At 37.5% G+C, this 22,772-nt stretch overlaps 1 protein-coding gene across 1 annotated transcript in view; it reads right to left on the bottom strand.

Moving 5' to 3' along the window:
- ROCK1 (Rho associated coiled-coil containing protein kinase 1) overlaps positions 1 to 22,655 on the bottom strand; it is a 161,810-nt gene extending 139,155 nt beyond the window's left edge. Inside the window, exon 1 of the mRNA XM_044666645.1 lies at positions 22,261 to 22,655. Within this exon, the coding sequence (XP_044522580.1) occupies positions 22,261 to 22,353 (93 nt within the window). The 5' untranslated portion in view covers positions 22,354 to 22,655. The remainder of the gene's footprint in view (positions 1 to 22,260) is intronic.
- Between the last annotated feature and the right edge of the window lie 117 nt (positions 22,656 to 22,772).

The raw sequence follows: 22,772 nt of genomic DNA, 5'->3' as shown, positions 1-22,772 counted from the left end.
TTTGTTTTGATATCATTAATCAAGGACATGAAATTGCCCTCCCTCTATTTTGATGTAATCAATCAGGGACTTGGAGACCCTTTACCACTGAGATGTGCGGGAATAGACAGGCCCTCAGAGAAAGGAAAATAGGGAAACTGATCCCACAGGCACTGGCCCACTGGGCGGTGCCAGGCAAATTAAGGAACTATGATTGGTCCCTGAGATGTGAAGTGGGAGAGCTAGTAGGTAGAAAAAACTGTTTATGAGGTGAGAACAAAGGTGCTACAGGGACACACTCTCACTCTGGCTGGAGATTGGAACCTGAGGGAGAACCTGTTGGTGGTGAGCTTCATTTCATCAGAATGGCATATAGGGTGGTAGGCTAGGCAACTCTACCTCTTTCCTACATTTTCCTCTCTTTCCTATCACTACCTTTTATGTAATAAAGCTACTAAGGCTACTAACAATCTCATAATTTAATTTTAGTTATTACAAAACATAAATAAAAATTAAAGAACACAAGCACATAGACTATATTTCAGTCAAACTAGAGCACTTACTGTTCTCTTACTCGGGCTATTCCATAAACTTTGCATATCCACCATTCTCTACCTCTCAACCGGTTGAATTCCTATGAATCCTTTAAAGAATTCAAGCACCACTTTTCTCCAAGAACCTTTTCCACATAGCACTTTATTTTCAGTGTCTCTAATTACCTGATGTTCATTTTTTCCTTAAGTGTCACTGAGAGCCATCTTCCATTATAACAAATATAGTCAGGCAAAACAATTCAACACATTGGCCATGTCTGGAACTCCACCATCTATAACCTATCTGTCATAGACTGGTTGGCAAACTTCAGTTTGTCATTGTAACAGAGTGTTTAAGTCTTTTAGAGTTGTTCTCCTTTATAGAAGAGGTATTAAACTGGTAACCTGCAAATCCCAAAGTGGAACTTGAACAAGATTAAAATATAACTGGGAACGGTTTAACAAAATAAACATAATGTTATTTTGTAGTTTTCTAAGTCAGCATGAAACCCTCAAGGAGCTATTTCTATTTGATCTCACTGCTATTCATTACTGTAGTCCTTCTATGAATTATTGTAGTTCTTGTTTCATTCTGCATTAGATCACATAAGTCTCCCAAGGCTACTTCTTTGTTCCTTTCTTGCTTGGCTCTTTCAGCCTTAAGGTTACCTTAGCTATCTATATACACAATAGATTCCAGTTGGCAAGGGAGTTTAAACATTTCTTAAGCCTTCTATAATCTACTTCCCCAATCAGCTCTCTCTATAAAAACCACAACCACAATTTTCAATTCTTCTCTGTCGCCTTGTTTCTTAGTCCTTTTCTCTTGACTTGTAGCAGGGTCTATCCAAACCCATGTTTACCTATCTGGCCTCCCAAGTCTTGTGTTTTCTTTCGCCTTCCTATGAAGATTCCAATGTTCTAGCACAAAGTATTCTTCCCTCTTTTACTTTCAGTCAGATTTTCTATTCATGATTGGTATTCTGGAAGCAAATTTCCTGGCAATTGATAAAAATAGTTAATTCTGCCCTAAATGAGGAGGTTCTCTCTCTTCTTTAGACTGGTCAAGAACCTCAAGACTATGCCTTCAAAATTCCATCCCTAAGCTAGGCTTTTATGTTACCCCTAGTTTCCCACTCAATAAAAAATTTAAGAGCAGGGACAAGCACACCTTCCTTCACCCGAAAAGTGTTATCTGATATAGTTAGCAGCTATCCTGTTTTCAAAGAGTCCCAGCAAAATAAATATGCCATGTGAAAAGACAAAAATCAGTTCAATGTCATTTCATAATTCCCAGTTTTAGCAACAGCAGAAAGAAGGGTAAGGATCTCATCATTCAACTAAAACTTCTTTCTCCAAAGATACCAAATGAGCTTTTCACTGTAAAGTTCACACCCCAATTCTCATCTTCTTTGAACTCTGCAATATTTAAAAATGCTGACTACCTCCTCCCTCCTGGATGCTCTCCTGTGTTTTATTATAGCACTAATATTTGATGGTTCTCCTCCCTCCTGTATGCTCCTCAATGTTATGTCAGCTGTGGTGTGTTCCTGAAGTCTCTCTTCTTCTGGGCTTCCATATCTTTTATCTCTATACTCTCTAACATGGTAACCTTATCAGGTCCCTGATTATTAGCTCTAGGCTCAATTTTCTTCATATTTGTATATTCGGCTATAGTGTCTCTGGAGCTCTAGGTCCCTCACACTACTGGAAATTTTGAACTGGATGTCTCACAGGCATCTTAAACTTAAACAATCTACACAAAACTCATTCTACCCCCAAATCCATCCCTTTTCTAAACTTCCTCATTACTATTAAGGACACAACCTCAGTTCATCTTCGTGGTAGTTGTCGTCGTCGTTGTCATCATCATCATCATCATCATCATCTTCACCACCACAGCATTTATTTTAGTGCTTTTCATCATCATCATCATCATCATCTTCACTGCCACAGCATTTATTTTAGCATGTTTCAGGTTTACAAAATGCTTTCCAAGAGAACTTAGTTGCCCTGATATGTACTCCTTAGACTCACAAGTAATACCACACAACATAACAAAACTCACTTTCTCTCCTATCCCAGAAATCTCTTGATGTGTCTGATGCAAAAAGGTTTGTATTGAAAGATGTTTCATATTAAAATAGAGAAATGATAGTTAAAAGTCTAAAAAAAAGTCAATGTTGGTACAGTCATAGGGTAGGACAACACACTAATGCACTGCTAATGGAGATGTGATTTAGTTTAACCTGGAAAACAATAAAAACCTAATATTACTAAAGTACAATAACTAAGCCAGGTCTCAAAGAAAAGAAGAACATGCCTTCTCCATAAACTAATCCTCAACTTAAATTACTTAAATGAGAAACTTTCAGGATTAATGGGTTAGAGGTTAAGAGTTAAGGTTAATATAACATAACCTGTGCTTTTTCCGCACAGGTGGGTGATCATGGGTGTCAAACACTACATGTAACATAAGATCTTTCAACATGTTGATTAGCTTTGCCAAACTTCTTTTCCCTACTCTTTTTTTACTCTTTATTATGTATGACAGTTTGGGAGGGAATAGGGAAGGAATGTAAAGGGGAAATGTAGGTGATATAAAAACGGAAGATATCAATGAAGTTTTTTTCCTTTTCCAAGAACTCTTCTCCCCACTCATACCTTCAAAAAAGCACTTGAATCTGGTTCTTTTCTAGTTCTCGATTTTGTGACCTTTACTATTCAGTGCAAGCATCCATTTTAAAACTGATTATAGTAAATGGAATAAGCCTCATTTCTTCCAAACTGTCTCCAGGTTTTCTAGCAATAATTCCTGTCAAATACAGGTTTTCCTAGCCCTACTTCAAAGTTGTTTGTTCCCAGATTTATAACTACACTGAGTTAATCTGTTTATATTTCCTTTTCAAGCTACTATTACATATATTATTATCAGGCTATTTTTCAATTAGTATCAAATAGCTTTGATAATTATTGATTATAGTATGGAAATGGTCCTTCAAATCAAGAACTGGGGTATGGCTTGGGCAAAAAAGTCTCTCACTTTTGCTTTATGATAAAGCAATTCTCTTAGAGTTCAAAAGTATATCATTTATATATCCTTTAAAGTACTGCTGCCATACCTAACAGTAAAGTATCCCATCTAAATCAAAGGATTTGAAATTGAAGAGTGACAGCTATCAGAGCCCAACCCTCTCCCCATATACAAATGAGGAAATTTAGGTTCTAGGAAATTAATCAGTTACCTAAGGATCACGAGCTAGTATGTGTCAGAGGAAGAACTTGAACTCAGGTCCTCCTGACTCAAGCCAGTTCTATCCCACTGCACAGGGGTGCCAAAACTTATTGATCAGAGCCACTGTATCTCTCTTCTCTGTCTTCTCTTAGTCAGTAGAGAATTTGGGGTGCTAGCCTGACCTTTTTCTTCGTGTCATAGGACCAACAGAAGAAATTAAATCCACTCAATTATGTGCCTAACTTGCTGTTCACACATATTTTCTCCTAAGTCAAATATGAGAACTGCATGCATCATTAAGGTAGGGGCATATACATATATGCCTACTTTATAAAAACACAACAGCACATTAAGATTTCTCCTATCTTTTCCAATCTTTAGAAGGCTTTTGGACCTACTAACTTCCTGCTCATTGTTAATACTATAATAGAAAAATCTGACACAAAGAAGGATGGTAATATATTTTGGGAAAAGCGAATATTCAAAGAAGAGACTAATTATGTCTTTGATCTGCAAAGAAAATGTGAACCCCTCAAGTTATGAGAAAAAGAAACTACTAAAAGAAAATAAACATCCTAGTTCACTTATACTCAGGCATCAGAATGCTATAAGAATTAAAAGTGTTCAATATCAGCCTCTAAAAAACCACCTTAATAGCCAACATTTAAAAGTGTTTACAAATCTAGATAATATTTATACTTTCATACTTTTTCTCCTCCCTAGTCTGCTTAATCTTTATTTCTTCCCAAACAACTAATAATAGTACTTACATGGAATGTTGGATATTCGGCCATTTTTCTTTCTTTTTTTTTTTTAATGGCTTGGTTACAGTCTTCAGTAATATGAACATAACACTTAACTTTCCTTGTATGAAGAAAACCTACTCATCTTCCACTAAGTAAAACTCTTCTTACACTGAATACCTATGATAGCTACTTATAACTAGATAATGAAGTCATCAAAAGGAAAAACTGAACAATTTCCTTTGTTTATTAAAGATTTCTATATGTGGTTCATCTGGATTAAAAATATCTCTGGATAAATGTGACTCAAGAGATTAATGAATGGCCCAATTCATGTTTCATCTATTCCTCTAAACTGCTCCTCTGTACACCCACAGAGTTTAGAGTACAAGAGTGCCTATTTGTTGAACTTGAATTAATAACAGTATATAAAGAAGGGAGTGATATGTTATTTATGATGGTTTAAAATACCCCAATCCCATAACACTGGGTCCTCAATCATATGGTATAGTAGAAATGCGGTAAGAGAAGTTCTAGGTTCTACCCCTTAGGCATCATTCTCCACCTTCAGTTTCAAAACTCATCTGCAAAAAAAGAGTACCTGTTCTGCCTTCATAAAAGAGTCAGAAGTCCTGCTTTCTAATCTCCAGGGCTTCATCGATGGCCTCAGCTTCCTTATTTGAATAAATTTTTTTCTAAAGAAGCAGAATGATATAGTGGGAAGAGTGGTGGATTCGGAGTCAGGAGACTTAATTAAGAGTACTGGCTCTAACATTTACTGAAGTAACTTTGGACAGGTCACTTCCACAAATCTCATTTTCCTCATCTATAAAATTAGTAAAACACTATTTTCACAATCTACCTCACAACGATGTAAAAATAAGTTCTTTATAAACCTCAAATAATAGTGCAAATGTTACATGGTAGTAAGAAGTATTAACCATCCTCAGTGGAGAAATGTGATCACCAAATGAGATATGCCACAGCTATTTTATATACTATATGAAACTCTGATCAAGTATCAAGCTGCATTATTTCTTATTAAACCCAAATTCTCAACACAGAGTAGATATTCGAAACTCAAAATTCTTCAGCTGTCATTTCCCCAATATATCCTACCATATTCTTCAGCTACATAAACAGATCTGGGATGTGCTTTTCATACACATGCCACCACCACTCTCCCAAGGATTTTAGTTACTCTATGCACATGAGAGCCATCAACATTTCCATATAAAGAAGATTGCACAGTGAATCTCTATTACATATAGCTTGTTGGTTTTTTTTAAAGTTGATAAATTCAACATGTGGGTTATTCTCTAAGCTCCTCTGTTCTACTGTGCATTTAAAAAAGTTTCAGTGACATTCTTTTCTTCATCATTTTTTGGCATTTCTATCACTACTCACCCTCCTCAGAGGCCCTAAGGTTTCCCTTATGACAAAAAAAACAGTCAAACAAAACTCAGTCCTAATCTATCTGCTGACTTCCACTCTCATATCTCCTACTGTCTAGTGGACAACTCAAACTGGATGTCCCATAACCTGTCCAACATCTCCAGAAATGAACTCATTATCTTTCCCGCCAAAGCCTCCAATCTTCCTAACTTTTCTATTACTATCCACCATACTACCCATTCTCCCAGTCAGTTTCACCACCTACCTAGGAGTTATCCACTTAACTCCTCCCTCTCTCTTACTCCACTCCCATCCCCAAAGTCAGTGGATTTTCACTTTTATCAGTAATAACATCTCTCTAATGCTATCTTGACACCCACCCTCTATTCTCCCCACCCCTGAGGCTACCAGGAGGGACAACTGCAACAGCCTGTGGGTTGGTTTCCTTGCCATGAGACCCTCCCCACTCCAGGCCAACCGGTAGTCATCTTCCTCATGTTAGAGACTAATCATGTCATCTTTCTACTACTCAATTAACTCCATTGGCACCCTATCATCTCTAGCATCAAATATAAAATCCTGCTTGGCATTCAAAGTCCTTTGTAACTTTCCCTCCCACCTTTCTAATCTTATAATACGTTATCCCTCCCCTTCTACCCCCAATTAGTCTATGATTCAGTGATCCCCCAGGCTCTTGCTATTCCTCAAAGAAGACATTCTATCTAGTTACAAGACATTTTCACTAGCTATCCCCTTATACCCGGATTACTTTATTCCCTCAACTAGGTGGTACAGGGCACAGAGTGCTGGGCCTAGAACCAAGAAAACCCAAGTTCAAATTTCACCTCAAATATTTACTACCTATATGGGATGCTGGGCAAATCATTTAACCTCTCTTTGCCTCAAATTCCTCAACTACAAAATGGAGATAATAGCAGCATCTACACCTCATGGGGTTGTTTTAAGTTTTAAGTTTAAAACAAACTGGAGAAGGAAAGGGCAAACCACTCCAGTTTCTTTGCCAAGAAAACCCTGAATGGGGTCACAAAAAGCTAAATAAGACTGAACAACAAAGTAACTGCTCCATTCAGTAATTGTGTTAAGCACTGGGGATACAAACAAAGTCAGAGACAAAAGACAGTCCCTGCTCTCAAGAAGCTCAAAATCTAATGGGGTGAGACTATAGTGTTACCTTGACACATGAGTTTAATTCATTCCTCGGCCAAGCTTGTAACTCAATTTGCTCATGTGTCAAATCGAATCTCCCCATTTAAATGAATAGAAATTCAATTAATCCATTCCAGCCCCCCCCAAAAACATACAAATTTTGTTTTATATGCTTTTATATATACAAAAATGTACTTTACAAATAACAAATAAATGTTTATAGATAATAAGAAAAAATGTAAAGAAATAAACTTGCATATGAAATGTTACTTACCTTCCAAGGTCAGGGAAAGAAGACTTTTCATTTCATGCACTATCACTTGACAACTTACTCTAGACACCTAATACATTTAAATGCAAAATTGACCTTACATATTACTTATGATATGTAACTATCGCTAAGCTTAACTGCTATTTTTTTACTTAATTATCATTATTTCCTTCATTGAATTTTGGCTGCTTTCCCACAACTTTCCTCAATTTCCCTCAGAGGCCATTTCAACAGAAACCTTTCCATGGAAGTTTATTTCTTCCTCCCTTTCAGAAAATTTCCATAATGTAAGAAACAAGAGTCATCAAACAACTCCAAAGCATGAACTGTTGCAACTTTTTCTGGGTGTATCTTTTCAATGAACTGTTTAATTTTTTCCCAAATCCTCAACATTTCCTTAATCTAATTGTACTGATTACCTCATGCACTTCTGGCTCCTCCAGAAGCTTCTAATGAAAATATCCACTTGTGACTTAAAGCAAAAAATCCCAGTAGTGACTACTTGTATCTCAAGCTGCTTGTGACTTAAGGTGCTCGTATATCAAGGTACCACTGTACATGGTATGGTTATGTTTACATACAAATAAAATACCTGCAAAATAAATTCAAAATAATGAAAAGCAGGGAAGGCTCTTGTATTTTGAAATATAGGGAAACAGCATTCTGTAGAAGGTAGAATTTTATTTTCCTTTAGTGGAAGTGATATGGTTCTTCTTTCACATCAAAATACAAAAATATGTATTGTATGATAAAACATGTACAGTTTATATCAAATTATCTTCTGTCTTGGGGAAGAAGTAAAGGTAGGAGGGTAGAAAAAACATGGATATTTGAATGTCATTTCTTTTAGAGAAAAAAGTTACTTTATTTTTTATTCAATGCTAAATTAATTAGGAACTGATGCCAAATGAAATCTTTGAAAAATAAAACTTACAGCCCCCTCCTCCCCCCCAAAAAAGGTAGAATTTTAACTGATCCTTGAAAGAAGTTAGAAATCCAGGGAGTAGAGATAAGAGTGGAGAGGAAGGGAAAGGATTTATATAGAACTTACCACGTGCCAGAAGCTTATGTAAATTTAATGCTAGCTTGTCAAGACAACTTTGAATTTTAAATCAAAGGATCTGGCTTCTGAAACTCTTGAATTGCATCTCTCTAGGCAATGGGTGGAGTCCTCCTTACAATGCTGGAAGGCCTTCATAAGGATCTGGTGGTGAGTCCAGAAGACCCACCTCTGATCCAGACCTTGAGATCTTACCATTTGCTTATAAGTTTTTCCAGAAAAGGAAAAAAAACTTTCCTATTTTCAGCTACTTAGTAATAGTTTTTTTCCTATTTGTAGTTTTTTGGTTGTGTTTTTTTTTAAATATCCAACCCCAAAAAGTATCTTCCTCAGAACAGATTGATGCAGTGGACAGCAGAGATAGGAGAAAATAGTGGCCAAGGATTTAGCTGCATTTGAATCCAAGCTCTGCCATTACTTCAATAAAACCTTGATTAAATCAATTAACATTCTTAACCTCAGCTACCTCAAATATAATATAGGACTTGGATTAAATTATTGCCAGTTTATTTTTCCAGTCTTAACAATATAAGAATCAAAAAATGTACACCCCAAGATATTTTAAATTAAACAGCACAGAAATGGAAGCCAGTTAGCAGCCTGAAAGACAAATTAAGAGTAGAAACTTATAGAGGTGAGGAAAATAGTTGGGAGTCTACAGTAGTAGTCCAGATGTGTAGTAAAATAAGGGTGTGAACAAGAGTTGGTGGCAAGAGAAAGGAAAGAAAAGACATACAAATATGAAGGACATTGTGAAGTATGATCAGCAGAATAGAGCATGGTGACTATATGTGGGAAGCAACAGACAGGGGATGAGTCAGATGACCCTAAGATTCCAAAATTGGTTAACAAGAAGGATTATGATACTCTGTAGGGAAAGGAAATTCAGGAAGGGAACTGGAAGATAAATTCCAGCCCAAATGGATTACTCTCTTTTCTATAAATCCAACCTGTATTTTCTGACATTCCCCCCCTGAAACTTTCACTCACATATGCCTGGAATTACTCCTTACCATTCCTTACCTTTTGAATTTATTAATTCTTCAAGACTCAGCTCAAGTACTATCTCCTCCACTGAAATATCCTTGTTTTCACTTCATGTTAGAAATTTTCTAAATTCAGAACTCTCAGTAATTTGGGACTCATAAATTTGTTTCTATTTTATAACTATCTACCTACTTCTGAACCTCTACAATTAGATTAAGTTCCTTTAAAGTATCTTATTAATCTTTTTATCTTCCATATTGTCTAAGACTTATCTTTGCTGAACTCAAACCAATGAATTCCATCTCAGATATAATTATAAATTTTTTTAAACCCTTATCTTCCATCTTGGAGTCAATTCTGTGTATTTGTGTACAAATGGATATGCTCACTACTATCAAAGAGCTTAATATCTAGGAAAGAATGAAACTTGTACATAAATATATACATGTATGCAAATAACTATAAAGGAGAATCTTCCATTTGAGTGGAATAAAGACTTTATGATGAAAGTAGATTCTGATCTTGCCCTTGAAGGAAGGGAAAGTGACAATAGGTAAAAACTGGGGAACCAAGTTGGAGAGAATAAGTCTATTTCAGCAAGGGAGAAGGTAAAGAATGGTGTGCAAATGGTGTACAAAAAAAGTGTAGAGGGATGGTTAAATTAAAAAAAAAACAATAATTAGTTTGGAAAAGAGAAAACAGGAATATGTGAATGAAGCCAGGAAAAGGAAGATGGGAACGGGAATTGCAGGTGATGAGCTTTGAAAGCCTAGGCTAAGAAGATTGTATTTTATTCAATTGAGACAATGGAAAATTACAAATTATTTCTCAGCAGTAAATACCCATTTTATCAACCAGGGCAATAGAAAGAGTGCTTTAGTAGAAGAGGAAAGCACAAATAATAGAGAAATAGGAAGCAGGGAGACCAAATAAGAAGGCATTATTACTGATGGGAGCGATAGAGGGTAAGAGCTGAAAAGATGGTAAAATGGGAGAGATATTGTCAAGAAAGAACAGTTAGGACTTGGTTAGGCATAGGGAAGGGTCGAGTCCAAAAGAAAAGAGTAAAGAATGACCATCAACCAATATCTGATACCTGCTAAGCATAAGTCATGCTAGGCAATGCTGAGTACCATAATGAATTTGGTGGAGAAACTTCAAAAAGTCAAAAATGGAGTCTAGAGAGGAATGGCTGGCCAACACACTTTCCTTAAAATGGAAGTTCTGAGAAGAACTAATCATAGGAAGAAGCCACAGAAGGGTGAACTTTCAGGGTGAAAGGTCACTTAACCTCTCTCAGTTTTAGATTTTGCCTTTGTTGTTTTTAACCTATGAGAATCTAGCCTCAAATACTTCCTAGTTGTGTGACCCTGGGTGAGTCATTTAACCTCCAATGCCTAGCCCTAACCAATCTTCTGCCTACTACCTTGGAACCAATACTGAAGTGTTGATTCCAAGATGGAGAAGATGAGGGTTAAACACATACACGCACGCGCGCGCGCACGCGCGCACACACACACACACACACACACACACACACACACACACACACACACACACACACACACACACACCCTGAGACCCAGAGAGCTTAAGTAACTTGCTCAAGGTCATGTGGCTTAAGAATCTGAAATGAGTTTTGAACTCAGATCTTCTTGACTCCAAGTCCAATGTTTTATAAACCACACCATGTTGTCTCTCCATTTTAATGTAAAATTTATTCATGCTCCCATTAAAAAACTGAAGAATTCAAAATATGTGAAGATCAAAGAAAATAAAACTAAATCTGTAAGCCTTAAAAAAGCAAATCTAAATGACTAACTTTCATCAGTTACCAATGAATGCAGGTTCAAAAGTATATATTGACTTGAATAAAGTGGTATATTCATATAAAATTTGTTTTCTTGATCCTTTATACCCCCTTCATTATATACATATGAAACTATTATTGTCACCTTCCCCTTCCCACTCAATAAGTTCCAGTAGGCTTCCTATTGCCTCTAGGGTTAAACATAAAATCCTTTTATTTGGTCATCAAAAGTCCTCATAATTTGGCTCCTTCCTACCTTTCTTACATCTCACTCCCCTCTCCATGTCCTCCCTCTTCAATTCTGTGACCCAGGCCTGTTCCTTACACAATTCACTCCCCCCCCCCATCTAGTATCTATTTTCTGATAAGCTGACTGACCCCCATATGTCTCTGCCTCCTGGCAGCTAAAATGCAAGAAACCTTTTTCCAGTCCTCCTTAATCTCAGTGACTTCCCTCTGAGATGACTCCTAATTTATAGATTATAATTATATATTAATAGATCTTTTAAATACAAGATTGTTTACACGATGTTTACCCCATGAGACTGAGAGTTCCTTAAGAGCTGGGATGATTTTTTTCCTTTCTTTATATCCCCAACACAATGTCTAGCATATAGTTAAGCACTTAATAAATTTAAGTTGACTTGATGGACATGGATGAAGCCATCAGGTATATTTGTTCTTTTGGCTGGTTCTTAAAGTACCACAATATTCCATATAGGGTATTGTTATTCCCACTTGACAAAGAAGTTGACTACTAGAGAATGATTTGCCCAGTCACTTAGCTGGTGCCCACCCAGATCTTTCCTGATTCCATAATGCCTGTTTAATGAATTCACAGAAACCACAAGGGAAGAGTCTGAGTCTATATATTTGAAGGATGAGCAAGAAAAGGACAAAACAGGAATCAGACAAATAGAGTACAAAAATGATTAATCTGAATTTGGTCTGTTATATGTCAGTATATAATGGATTTTGAGTTATTGGTCAAATTACCAAACATTTATTAAGCAACATCTATATACAAAACAAACAAGATACTAAATTTGGACAAGATACACATTAAACAAGAAAGATATAAAGTTATGGGAGGACTGTCCCTATTCTCAAAAAACCTATGATCTAGGGGAAGTTATGACATGTGAAGAAATAAGAGCATTATATGCATGCAATGTACTATGGTGAAGCCTGGGGACCTAAAGTTCATTACCAACTGCAGGGAGGAAAAAAAAAAAAATCAGTGGTTCAGGGAAGAGAAGGCATTGCAAATGGGCTTGGAAAAGTTATGAGTAGGAAATTCAATCAGGGCAGGAGTTTCAGGTACATAACATAGAACAGCATAAACAAAGGCCTCGAAGTGAAGTGGTATGGGGCATGTAAAGGCTAAGAGTATTTCAGTTTTGCTGAAATATAGACAGCAGAATAAAATTGGGTTAAAATAAGGGTGGCACCAGCTTGTAAAAAGTTTTGAATGTCTGGCATGAGTAAAATGCTTCAATTCAATAGGCATTAGGGAGCCAATGAAGATTTTTTAGCAGATTACATGACCTTCTGCCCCACCAAAGCAGCCTGAAGATGGAAAATTTTTTCAGAAAGATTCAGAAAATCATTTTGGGAAATTTTGTTTATCAAAACAATGATACTTTAACAAACTTCTTAATACAACTAAATGAAGAGGTAACCAGTATAAAAAGTGCAGTAAAAGGCATTGTACTTACTGCAAATAACAGGAACAAAGATTCCCTTCATAATGTCTCTACCATTTGTTCCTTCACATTCCGGTGATCCTATTGGTGGTTCTGTTTAGACTTAATGCAATAATTTAACTCGTTTCCCAACTTTTAGCTTCCTTCCATCCTTTTCCATAATGAAACTGCAACCAGATTCAACTTTCCAAAACACTTTCTTCATATTCAATGGTAGTGCCATAAAAATTAAACCTATCAATGGGAGCCACCTACCCCTAACATCAACTTGCCAAGAGATTTTTCTTCTCTTTCATCTTGTTAGCTAGCACACCATGTGCTTGCTAGGTTTTAGTTTCCACAACTTCTCCTCAGTTGCACAATTCTCAGGATTCCTGAGGTCAGGAATCAATTCCTTCACCTTCTCTTCTTTGCCCTAGTTTTCCAAAGCATCATACAATGTAGTATTTTTAAAGATTGACTACAAATCACAACAGGTGAAAAGTGGAGGGAGGTCATAGTAAAGTATCAGATAAAATGAATAAAAAGGTTTACTCACTCCTCAAGGTTTTTATGATTTAGTCTTAGTTCTAAGCAGCAGTTACACTGACTAGAAACTTTATTTACCCTTCCTCTCCTGCTGACTCATTTTTTATATTAGTCCAATTCTACCTGGCTACTTTTGCTGTAGATTTGGATGGCAAGGCTATTTCTTAGACTTCTTAGATCTACTCTCCAAATGGACATTTTAGGATTTGATGACAGGTCTCAAGAAATTAATTCTGTAACATTTAAATATCTATAACATGTTAGAAACATTTTCTCTAACTTAGTCATTCACAGGTATCTCAATCTAGGTGAAGGAGTTCTTAACCTTTTTCTTTGGTCTTGGACTTCTGGCAGTCTGATAAAATCTATGGATTCTTCAAAATAATGTTTTTAAATGCACAAAAGAAATACATAGGACTGTAAAGGAAAAACATTCATAATGAAATAGTTATCAAAATATATTTTTTAAATTCATGGACTTTTTAAAAATTCAAGAATCCCTTACCCTAGAGTCTAGTCTGTTAACTATGGACTCAGGCAAGGGGGATCCTAGATTCCCTCAATTCCAAATTAATAACACTGTTCCCAATCTAGATTCCCAAACCATCTCCCCTTCTTGGGCTTTGAGTATTCACAAACCTCACTCCTTATCTAACAATTTCCCATTCTGCACCCCCACCCCTACCCCAAACTCTTTTTTTTTTTAAGTTTATTTATTTAGTTAGTTAGTTTAGAATGTTTTTCCATGGTTCCATGATTCATGTTCTTTCCCTCCCCTTCTCCCACCCCCTCCTGTAGCCAAGGAGCAATTCCACTTACCCCAACCTCTTTAAAGTTTATTTGTTCACATTCGTTCACTCTCTCTCCTAAAATTGTCTTCCCTATACTCACCTGGTTTAATTGAAAAAAATTATATAAAGGTTGCTTCACCTATGGTCTAACTAGGGATCTCTGGACCTAGGTCTCCACCTTGTTCACAATATAGTCTCTCTCTTAGTCTTAACTTCTCTGTTGTTATGAGCTATGCACACATGGTCCTCACACAAATATATTCTAGGGTAAATTATTTTAAATACTTTTCCTTATTCTCAGCTCTTAGCTTCAATCATGACCCATTTAAAAACTCAAAAAAGGAGAAGGGCAGGAGAGGAAGCAAGGGAGAGAGGGAGAAAAGAAATACTGGATTCCTTAGACCCCCCTCCCCAAAAATGTTTTTGCCATGATTACAAATAAAAATGTTGATGAGCAATCAATACATCTTCACCCTTACTTAACAATCCCTACCCATAACAGGGCAGGAACATTTCAGCATGATCACCCTTGTACAAAAAACCTTCAAACATTTTATTCTCTTGTTGATTGTTGTTGTTCAACTCTTTTCAACAGTGTACCACACTCTTCAGGACCCCATCTGAGGTTTTCTTGGCAAAGATACTGGAGTGTAGCTAAGTGTCTGAAGTTGGATCTGAACTCAGAAAGATGAGCATTGTATCTACTGCACCACCTAGGTACCATCTTTTTGTTGATTATTCATTTCTCCAGATTGTTCGTAATTTCTTACATTCTCTTCTGGCTCACAAACACACTCTACCTTACTCTGCTCCATCCATCCCATTCACACCAATTCTCAAACTTTTTGTTCTTAGGATCCCTATACACTCTTAAAAACCACAGGTGCTTTTGTTTATGTGGGTTATATCTATTGATATTTATCATGTTAGAAATTGAAATACCTTAGAATTATTACAAAAACAATCTGACCTCAAAGACTTCCTGAAAAGATCTTTGGGACCCCCTAGGGATTCTTAGACCACACTTTGGAAATCACTATCTTTATAGAGAAAGTTAATTCCTAAACTAAGTCAATTTTCCTCCTCCAAACCTTAAATTTCTTTTTATCTACACTTATCCTTTCCATCCTGCCTCAAGAAAAATAATAATAGCAACTGACACAGGTGCTTTTCAATTTGTAATGTGCATTCTAAACCTTATCTAGTTTGAAATGTCTTTTCCTCTTTCCAAGACTAATCATTTCCTACCAACTCTGTCAGATTCTTGCTCCTAAAATGATCTCACACACATTTAATTAGAGACCTCCATACAGACATGCCATTTCTTACCAGGCTAGGCCACATCACCTTAGGACTTCTCTGATTTTTCCACCATGCTCTAAAAAGGTATCATCCCCATCCTCCCTTTTCCAGCTTCCTTGTTTGTTTTGCCTTCCCCCATTAAACTGTAAACTATCTTCCTTTTCTCATATTTGTATACCTAGAACATGGCCCAGTGCCTAGCATAATAGGTACTTCACTTGATTTGACTTAAATATTTTTAGTTTCTTGTTCACTAACTCCTCCTCCATCTAAAAACACCCTCAAAAAAACCACTTTGCTTTGCAAAGCCCTCCAATAATCCTAGAAACTGTCCCATCTCTTACCTTCCTTTCATCATTGTATTTTTCAAATTTATTAACTACAAACCCTACCTCCATTTTCTTATCACATCTTAACCCCTTACTATCTGGCATCTGCCACATGATAGTAATGGCCTCTTGATAATGAAAGTTGTTTTTTTTTAACAGTTCTCATCTTCCTTGACCTTTTGATGAGGCTACCCTCTGTTCTCAAATATTTTCCCTCTCCACTCTTTTCCTTGAAGATCTTTTCCTTACAGTGCTTTCACCTCTATGTTTTTGACAGTCATCTTTAACCTTGTCCCTACTATCCAGCAGAATTTCCAACTGACTACAAGGTCTCATTAGTACAGTCAGGCAATAAGCATGGATTAAGCCCACCTACTATGTGCCAGGCTAAGCACTGGTGATACAAAAAAGGGCAAATGGTTGTCCCTATCCTGGAGAAGCTCAAAATCTAATGGAAGAAAACATGCAAATATGTACAAACAAGATAAACACTAAGGATGAAATAACCAACAGAAGAAAGGCACTAGAATTAAAGAGGGATTGATTGGGAAGACTTTCTATAAGAAGGTAGGATTTTATATAGGACTTGAAAAAAGCCAGGAAGCAGAGATGAGGAGGGAGAGTATTCTAGGCCCTCTGGACAAAGAAAATCCCTATAGCTGAGGGATGGTATGTTTTGTCCTGGGAACAAGAAGGCTACTCTCACTAGATCAAAGAGTAGTGAGAGAGGGAGGAGTAGGCAAGGTTATGAAAGGCTTCCAATGCCAAAGGATTTTTGTATTTGATCCTGAAAGTGAAAGGGAGCCATTGGAGTTTGACTGAATGGGGATGGGGGGGGGGGGGTTCAGTCCAATGCTTTAAGGAAAATCACAATGTCTACTAAATGGATAGACTAGAATGGGCAGTCTTGTGGTAAGCAGACCAACCAGCAGGCTACTGGAATTACTATTACATTACATTACATTATTATATATTATATTACTATTGTAGTAATTTAGAGGTGAGGTGATGAGGTGATGAGGTCTAACAACAGAGGCAGCAGTATCAGAGAGAAAGGTGAGCATATTCATAAGAGATATTGTAAAGATGAAATTAATAGGACTTGGAGACAAATTGGATATAGAAGGATGAGAGATAGTGAGAAGTAGAAGATGAGATCTATGTTGAGATTCTGGGGAACATGGCTCCTAAATGAAAGGTTGAAAAGGGGGATGGGTTTAAAGGGAAAGATCATGAGTTCAGTTCTGACAGGCTGAGTTTAAAATTCCACTGGAAATCCAGTTTGAGATTTCTGAAAGGTAGTTAGAGATGCAAGAATGGAGGTCAGCAAAGAGATTAGGACTGAATAAACAGATTAAAGAATCACCATCAGCATAGAGATGATAATTATATCCACAGAGAGTTGATGAGATCATCAAACGAAGTAGCATAGAGGGAGAGGAGAAGAAGGGCCATGGAACACCCAAGGTCAGTGGTTAAGACCTGGATGAAGTATCAGCAAAGGAGACTTAGGAGTGTTAAGATAGGTAGGAAAAGAATTAGGAGAGAATGGGGTCCAGAAAGCCTATCCGGAAGAGAGTATCAGGGAGAAGAGGGTGGTCAACAGTGTCAAAAGTTCAGAAGAATGAGGATTGGGAAAGGGTCACTGGATTTGGCAAATAAGAAATCACTGATAATTTTGGAGAGTGCTATTTTGGTTGATTAATGAATCTGAAAGCCAGATTTAGAGAGTTAAGGAGTGAGGAAAGGAAATGGAGGCAAAGGTCTTTTCAAGTTTAGTCACAAAGGGCAGAATGCTAGTTTACTGGGGACAGAAGGATAAAATGAGTTTTTTGAAGAAGCTTGTTTGGAGGCAGCAGATACAAAGGGAAATAATTGAAAACTAGTCAGATATTGGGAATGACAGGAGACAATCTGCTGGAGGATCAGGATTAAACAGGAATAATGCACAGGTAGAGGGGTTTTGCTTTGGCAAGGAGCAGGGCCATCTCTTCATGGATTTAATTATCTCTATACTGATGATTCTCTAATCTGTTTATCCAGAAAGGGGTGAAGGAGGAGACAGTGGCAAAAAGCATTTAAGTAAAGAGATGAGGAAGACAGAAGGACTTATCAGCAAATGTAAAAAAAAAAATTTTTTTTAACAAACTATGAGGCAAAGTTCTCAGTTGACAGGATGGAGAGAAGTCATGGGAAGTTTGAGGAGGGATGATGGATTGGAAGAGCCTTTGTGGAGTGTGGAACAGTGAGTTGTTAAGGAAAGTATAAGATTGTCTAGCAGCTTTGAGAGTCTAGTTGAGATTATGTAACATAAGTATATTGGACCCAGTCCAGCAATTCATATTCAAATGTCCCAAAATGAACCCATCATCTTTCCGGAAAAAATTGTCCTTCTCTTTTTCTCTTCCCAATTTCTGCTAATGACAAAACCATTTTCTCTCAGTCACTCAAGCTTGAAATTTATGAGCCATTTTTGACATCTACAGTTTCTTCCACTTCAAGTCTAGTGAACAGGTCCTATCAAATTTTGATTACCCCATCTCTGTTAGTTCTCTCTTCATTACTATCTTCAACATACTAGTTGTTTCAGTCCTCATTAGTTCTGGCCTGGATTATTACAATAGCCTAACCAGTCTCTGCCTCAAGTCTCTTCCCCTCTAATTCATGGGCACAATGAAGCCACAGAAATCATCCTAATCAAAGAGCAACTCTGTCCTCCAAATCACAAATAATGGCTCCCCACTGACCAAGGAATTAAAGCTCTAAACAAGACTTTAGTCTTGTTTATCCTTAGTTCTTCTGATTTTCTACTAGACCTGTATTGTATTTTCAAATAAAAACTAATGTATTGTTTCTGAATACCCCTTGATCTTTTCCTAAGCTCATGTTTATGCCATTCCAACTGCCTGGAATAATACCTCTAATACTCCCAAAATTTATAAGATCCTTAAGGTTTGGGTCTGTTTCAGTCTTTGTACTCTTTACAGGATACACAGCAGTAGTTCAATTCAATTTAAATATTCATTAAGTATCTACTATGTAAAAGGTACAATTTTAAATACTTAAGATGCAAAGACAAAGTGCTTGTATACTACTGGGGGATACAACAGGCACATGATCAATACGATGTATTTTCTTTCTTTTTTAATACTATTTAATTTTTTTAATACAATGCATTTTCAAGAGGGGACATACTAACCCCTGGAGAAGGCAGAAAAATAAGAAAAGCAACTGAGCTAAGCCTAGAAGAAAATTAAAAGAGTTTTAGAGGCAGAAGTAAGAATATATTTTAGGCCTGTGCAAAGGCAGAGAAGCAAGAGGCAAAATGTCAGTTTGAGGGAATAGGTAGTAGGGCAATTTGGCAGAAATAGAAGAAGATATGGCATAATATAAAGTCTGGAAAGACAGGTAGGAGGTGTATTGTCTCATAGGTGGAAGATTGGTAAGGGTGGGCAATGGGGGTCAAGTGACTTGCCCAGGGTCACACAGCTGGGAAGTGGCTGAGGCTGGGTTTGAACCTAGGACCTCCTGTCTCTAGGCCTGACTCTCACTCCACTGAGCTACCCAGCTGCCCCCTTAGGAGTTAGTTTTTAAAGGGCTTCACTGAGCAAGTAGTTTGCATTTTAGCCTATATAGGCTACAAATTGTTCTGGCATTCAAAACCTTCTATAATCTATTTGGAAGATTTTACCAATTTAGTGGAAAAATGACTGGCTTTGGAGTCAGAGGAAGTATGTTCAAATTCCATCTCTGAAAGCTTACTGTGTGTCGCTTTAGGCAAATCACTTAAGTTCCTTAGTTCCACACTTATAAAATAACAAGGACTAAATTACCTTTAAGATCCCATACAGCTCTAAATGTGTGATCTTGTTCCTATGTAATCTCTCAGGACCCTGCCAGCTCTAGATCTATGATAATACAATCTCTTACTTCTCTCCTAACCTGAAACATAGCAAGGATACTCTGCCTTGACCTCTTTTTGTTCATTATATTTCTCCTTCCTCTCTCAGATGACAATAGATCTACATCCTCCAAGATTTCACTCCAACCCACAGTGATTTCACTCACCCCAGAACTAATATATAGCATTTATTATCCATGAAGCCTCTCCAAATTTCTTCAGTCAAAAATGATGGCAACTCTCACAGCATTTTGATGGAGTTTCTTTTGTACTTTATGTCCTATTATGTACAAGGATTCATGTCTTCTTTCAAACCACATTGGAAAAATGATCGGAGGTCCCTTCCAACTTTAAATCTATGATCTTATGCTTTGTATCCCTCAGCTAGCTTTCAACAAAGAAGGCCTTAAAAGTGTATTAAATATCTGTCCCACCTTTGGCAGGTCACATTGCTAGTCAGCTTTCCATTGATATTGTTGTCTCCCTTATTAGATCACAAGCTCCTTAAAGAGAGGAAATCTATCTTGGGACTCTTTGTTTTCTCCTAAAGGAATCTAATCAATAAATAATTCTTGACTGATTGAATTTACCCCATATGAAGGAAGACTACAAACTGATCATTTGTCATCTTAAGGACCCATCTAGCTCTAAGACCTATACTTGAGAAAGGAGAAACTGCCAAGAGAAACAACAAAGAATAGGAGGAAAAAAACCAGCAATTCTGACTTAAAATGGGTTTCAGGAGCACAATAGTCAAAAGTACAAAACAGAAAAAAGGGCTCTAGATTAGGTCAAAAGATAACTAAAAAAAAAAAAAAAGATAACTGTAATCCATCTATCTACAAATGCTGTTTCACAGGATGATGAGGTCCCAGAAGAGTTTAAAAAAAGATGAAAAAATGGAAGCAACAGATATTAAACAGCAAGATTTCTTAAACTTTACACATGCAAGACATGGTATATTTTAAGTGCTTAATAAATGTTTGGCCAAATTACAAAGATATCAAGAGAAAGCATTTTTCTAATTTCTTTCCACAAGGCTCCTTAGAAAACTACTAAAAGTTTCATAAAGAAAAGCAACCACCTACAAACTTTAAAAATGTTAGTCATCTGTAAATATGGACAAGACATTTCTGTGTCTAAAATACTACTCCCAATAGTTTCAGCACTTCATAGAGATCTCAGAATAAGAAACACTGAAGACTTCAGTTTCTTGATAAAGGGTTTTTCAAGCTTCCTGGTAACCTATATTCGATTCTTAACAACATTACCTTCATTTTAAAATAAAAATCACTAGATGAAGCTAAAATCCTTGTTCATTTAAAAACTATTAAACATTTTTTGTCTCTAATCTAAGCTAAGATTTTAAAATAGCATATTTCTCTGAATGGCTCAAGGACCACTATTTTTTCACTGCTTCATATTCACTTAGCCCCAAATGGCAAGTTATAAACTGACCCTTGCATTCTTAACACTAATTCCCGGGAGATGCTGTGAAATCTTATCAGTACACATGCTCCTCATGACTTCATTTTAAAGAGGAATTTATTTCAGCCCAAAGAAAGATAAGTTTACAACTTGGAAACTTACAGAAAAACATGATTTTCATATAAAGGTTTGTTTCAATAGAGAATACAAAAATGATTCTGTGGAAAAGTGACAAAGCTCTCAAATTTAAAATTATAGATAATTTGTAGATAATCAAATTTTATCAGGTTCATTCAGTGATTTTTGAAATTAGATTCCATATCCTAATCAAAGCAGCAAGTGATTTAATAGCTAAAATGCCACAACAAAACATTATAACATGGTTGCTGGGTTTTGTAGTATGCCAGATTATTAAAAAGCATTAAAACTGTGCTGAACCAGAACCAATTAAGTCAATGGGAAGGGGAAAAGGAAAGGGAAAGCTGATCAACACTCACACTATTCAATGTCACAGAATGTTAGTCTTGACCAGCAAAAAAAAAAAAAGGCTACTCAGTGTCATAACAGCTACAGTTTGGCTAAAAATCACTTTTTCAAAACTAATGAATCCTCCTTGGCCACTTTGTAGGTGCTTTACTACATCTGAAAGAAGTAGTGTTTCCTTTAGTACATAACTGTCTTGGCATTCGTCAAGACGTTGACTTCCTAATAGAACCTCTATTTCCTAACCACCTGTGCATGTGTCTAATGACAACTTTGACACAAGAATGCCTTCTTCTATGATACTTGCAGTAACGGTTCATAAGGTACCTAATAATAAGTCGAACTTGAGGTCATACAGACCCGGTCAGCCAAGGAGGGAGCTTCCCACACTCCCTCTGGATGAACCACAAGACTGGAATGGTACACCAAGACTCTCTGGGGAGTTTTTTTTTTAATCGCGGCCAAGATGCTTTCCGTTGAGTCCCAGGCACAGAAGCAACTTTCTTTGGTAGTGCACATCAATAGAGGGCCCCAAGAGGAAATAAACTTAATCCCGAGCGGAGCAAAGCAAAGCAAAACAAGGCGCGGTACCGCCAAGCTTTCCCCACTTACCAGCAAACAATCTGAATTCACTTCCGACTTCGGGTCCCACAGCAGGTTGTCGATTTTCTCAAACCGAGTCTCAAAACTGTCCCCAGTCGACATGGTGCTGCTGCTGCAGTGACAATCCCCTTCTATCAGCAGCACTAGCGACGGAAAAATGCTCTGGGCTCACTTCCTCCTCAGGCCGGGGGCTCGCCTCCTCGGCTTCGGCGTCCCGGAGGGGCCGGAACGTCGGGGTTGCCGGGGGCGCCCGGGGTCCCGGGCTCTCCTTTCACAGACGGGCTCTCTGCTCTCGGGACCGGGCACCGGGGGCGACAGCGACCCGTAGCCGCGCCGATGCCCACAGGCGCATCCCACCAGACAACCCGCCTCGCCTCTGTAGCCACTGGCCAACGCGCCCCCGGGGAAGGTGCTCGCGCCTAGCGGGCCCGGGCCCCGGTGGCCGCTGCCGCCGCCTCCATGGAGAGCCGGCCCCTCACTCGGGGAAGGGCAACCGAGGGAACCGGGGGGGGGGGGGGGGG

The sequence above is a fragment of the Gracilinanus agilis genome, chromosome 1 (genome assembly GCF_016433145.1).
Source record: "Gracilinanus agilis isolate LMUSP501 chromosome 1, AgileGrace, whole genome shotgun sequence".
Lineage (NCBI taxonomy): Eukaryota > Metazoa > Chordata > Mammalia > Didelphimorphia > Didelphidae > Gracilinanus > Gracilinanus agilis.
This window is presented reverse-complemented; position numbering and strand designations above follow the sequence as displayed.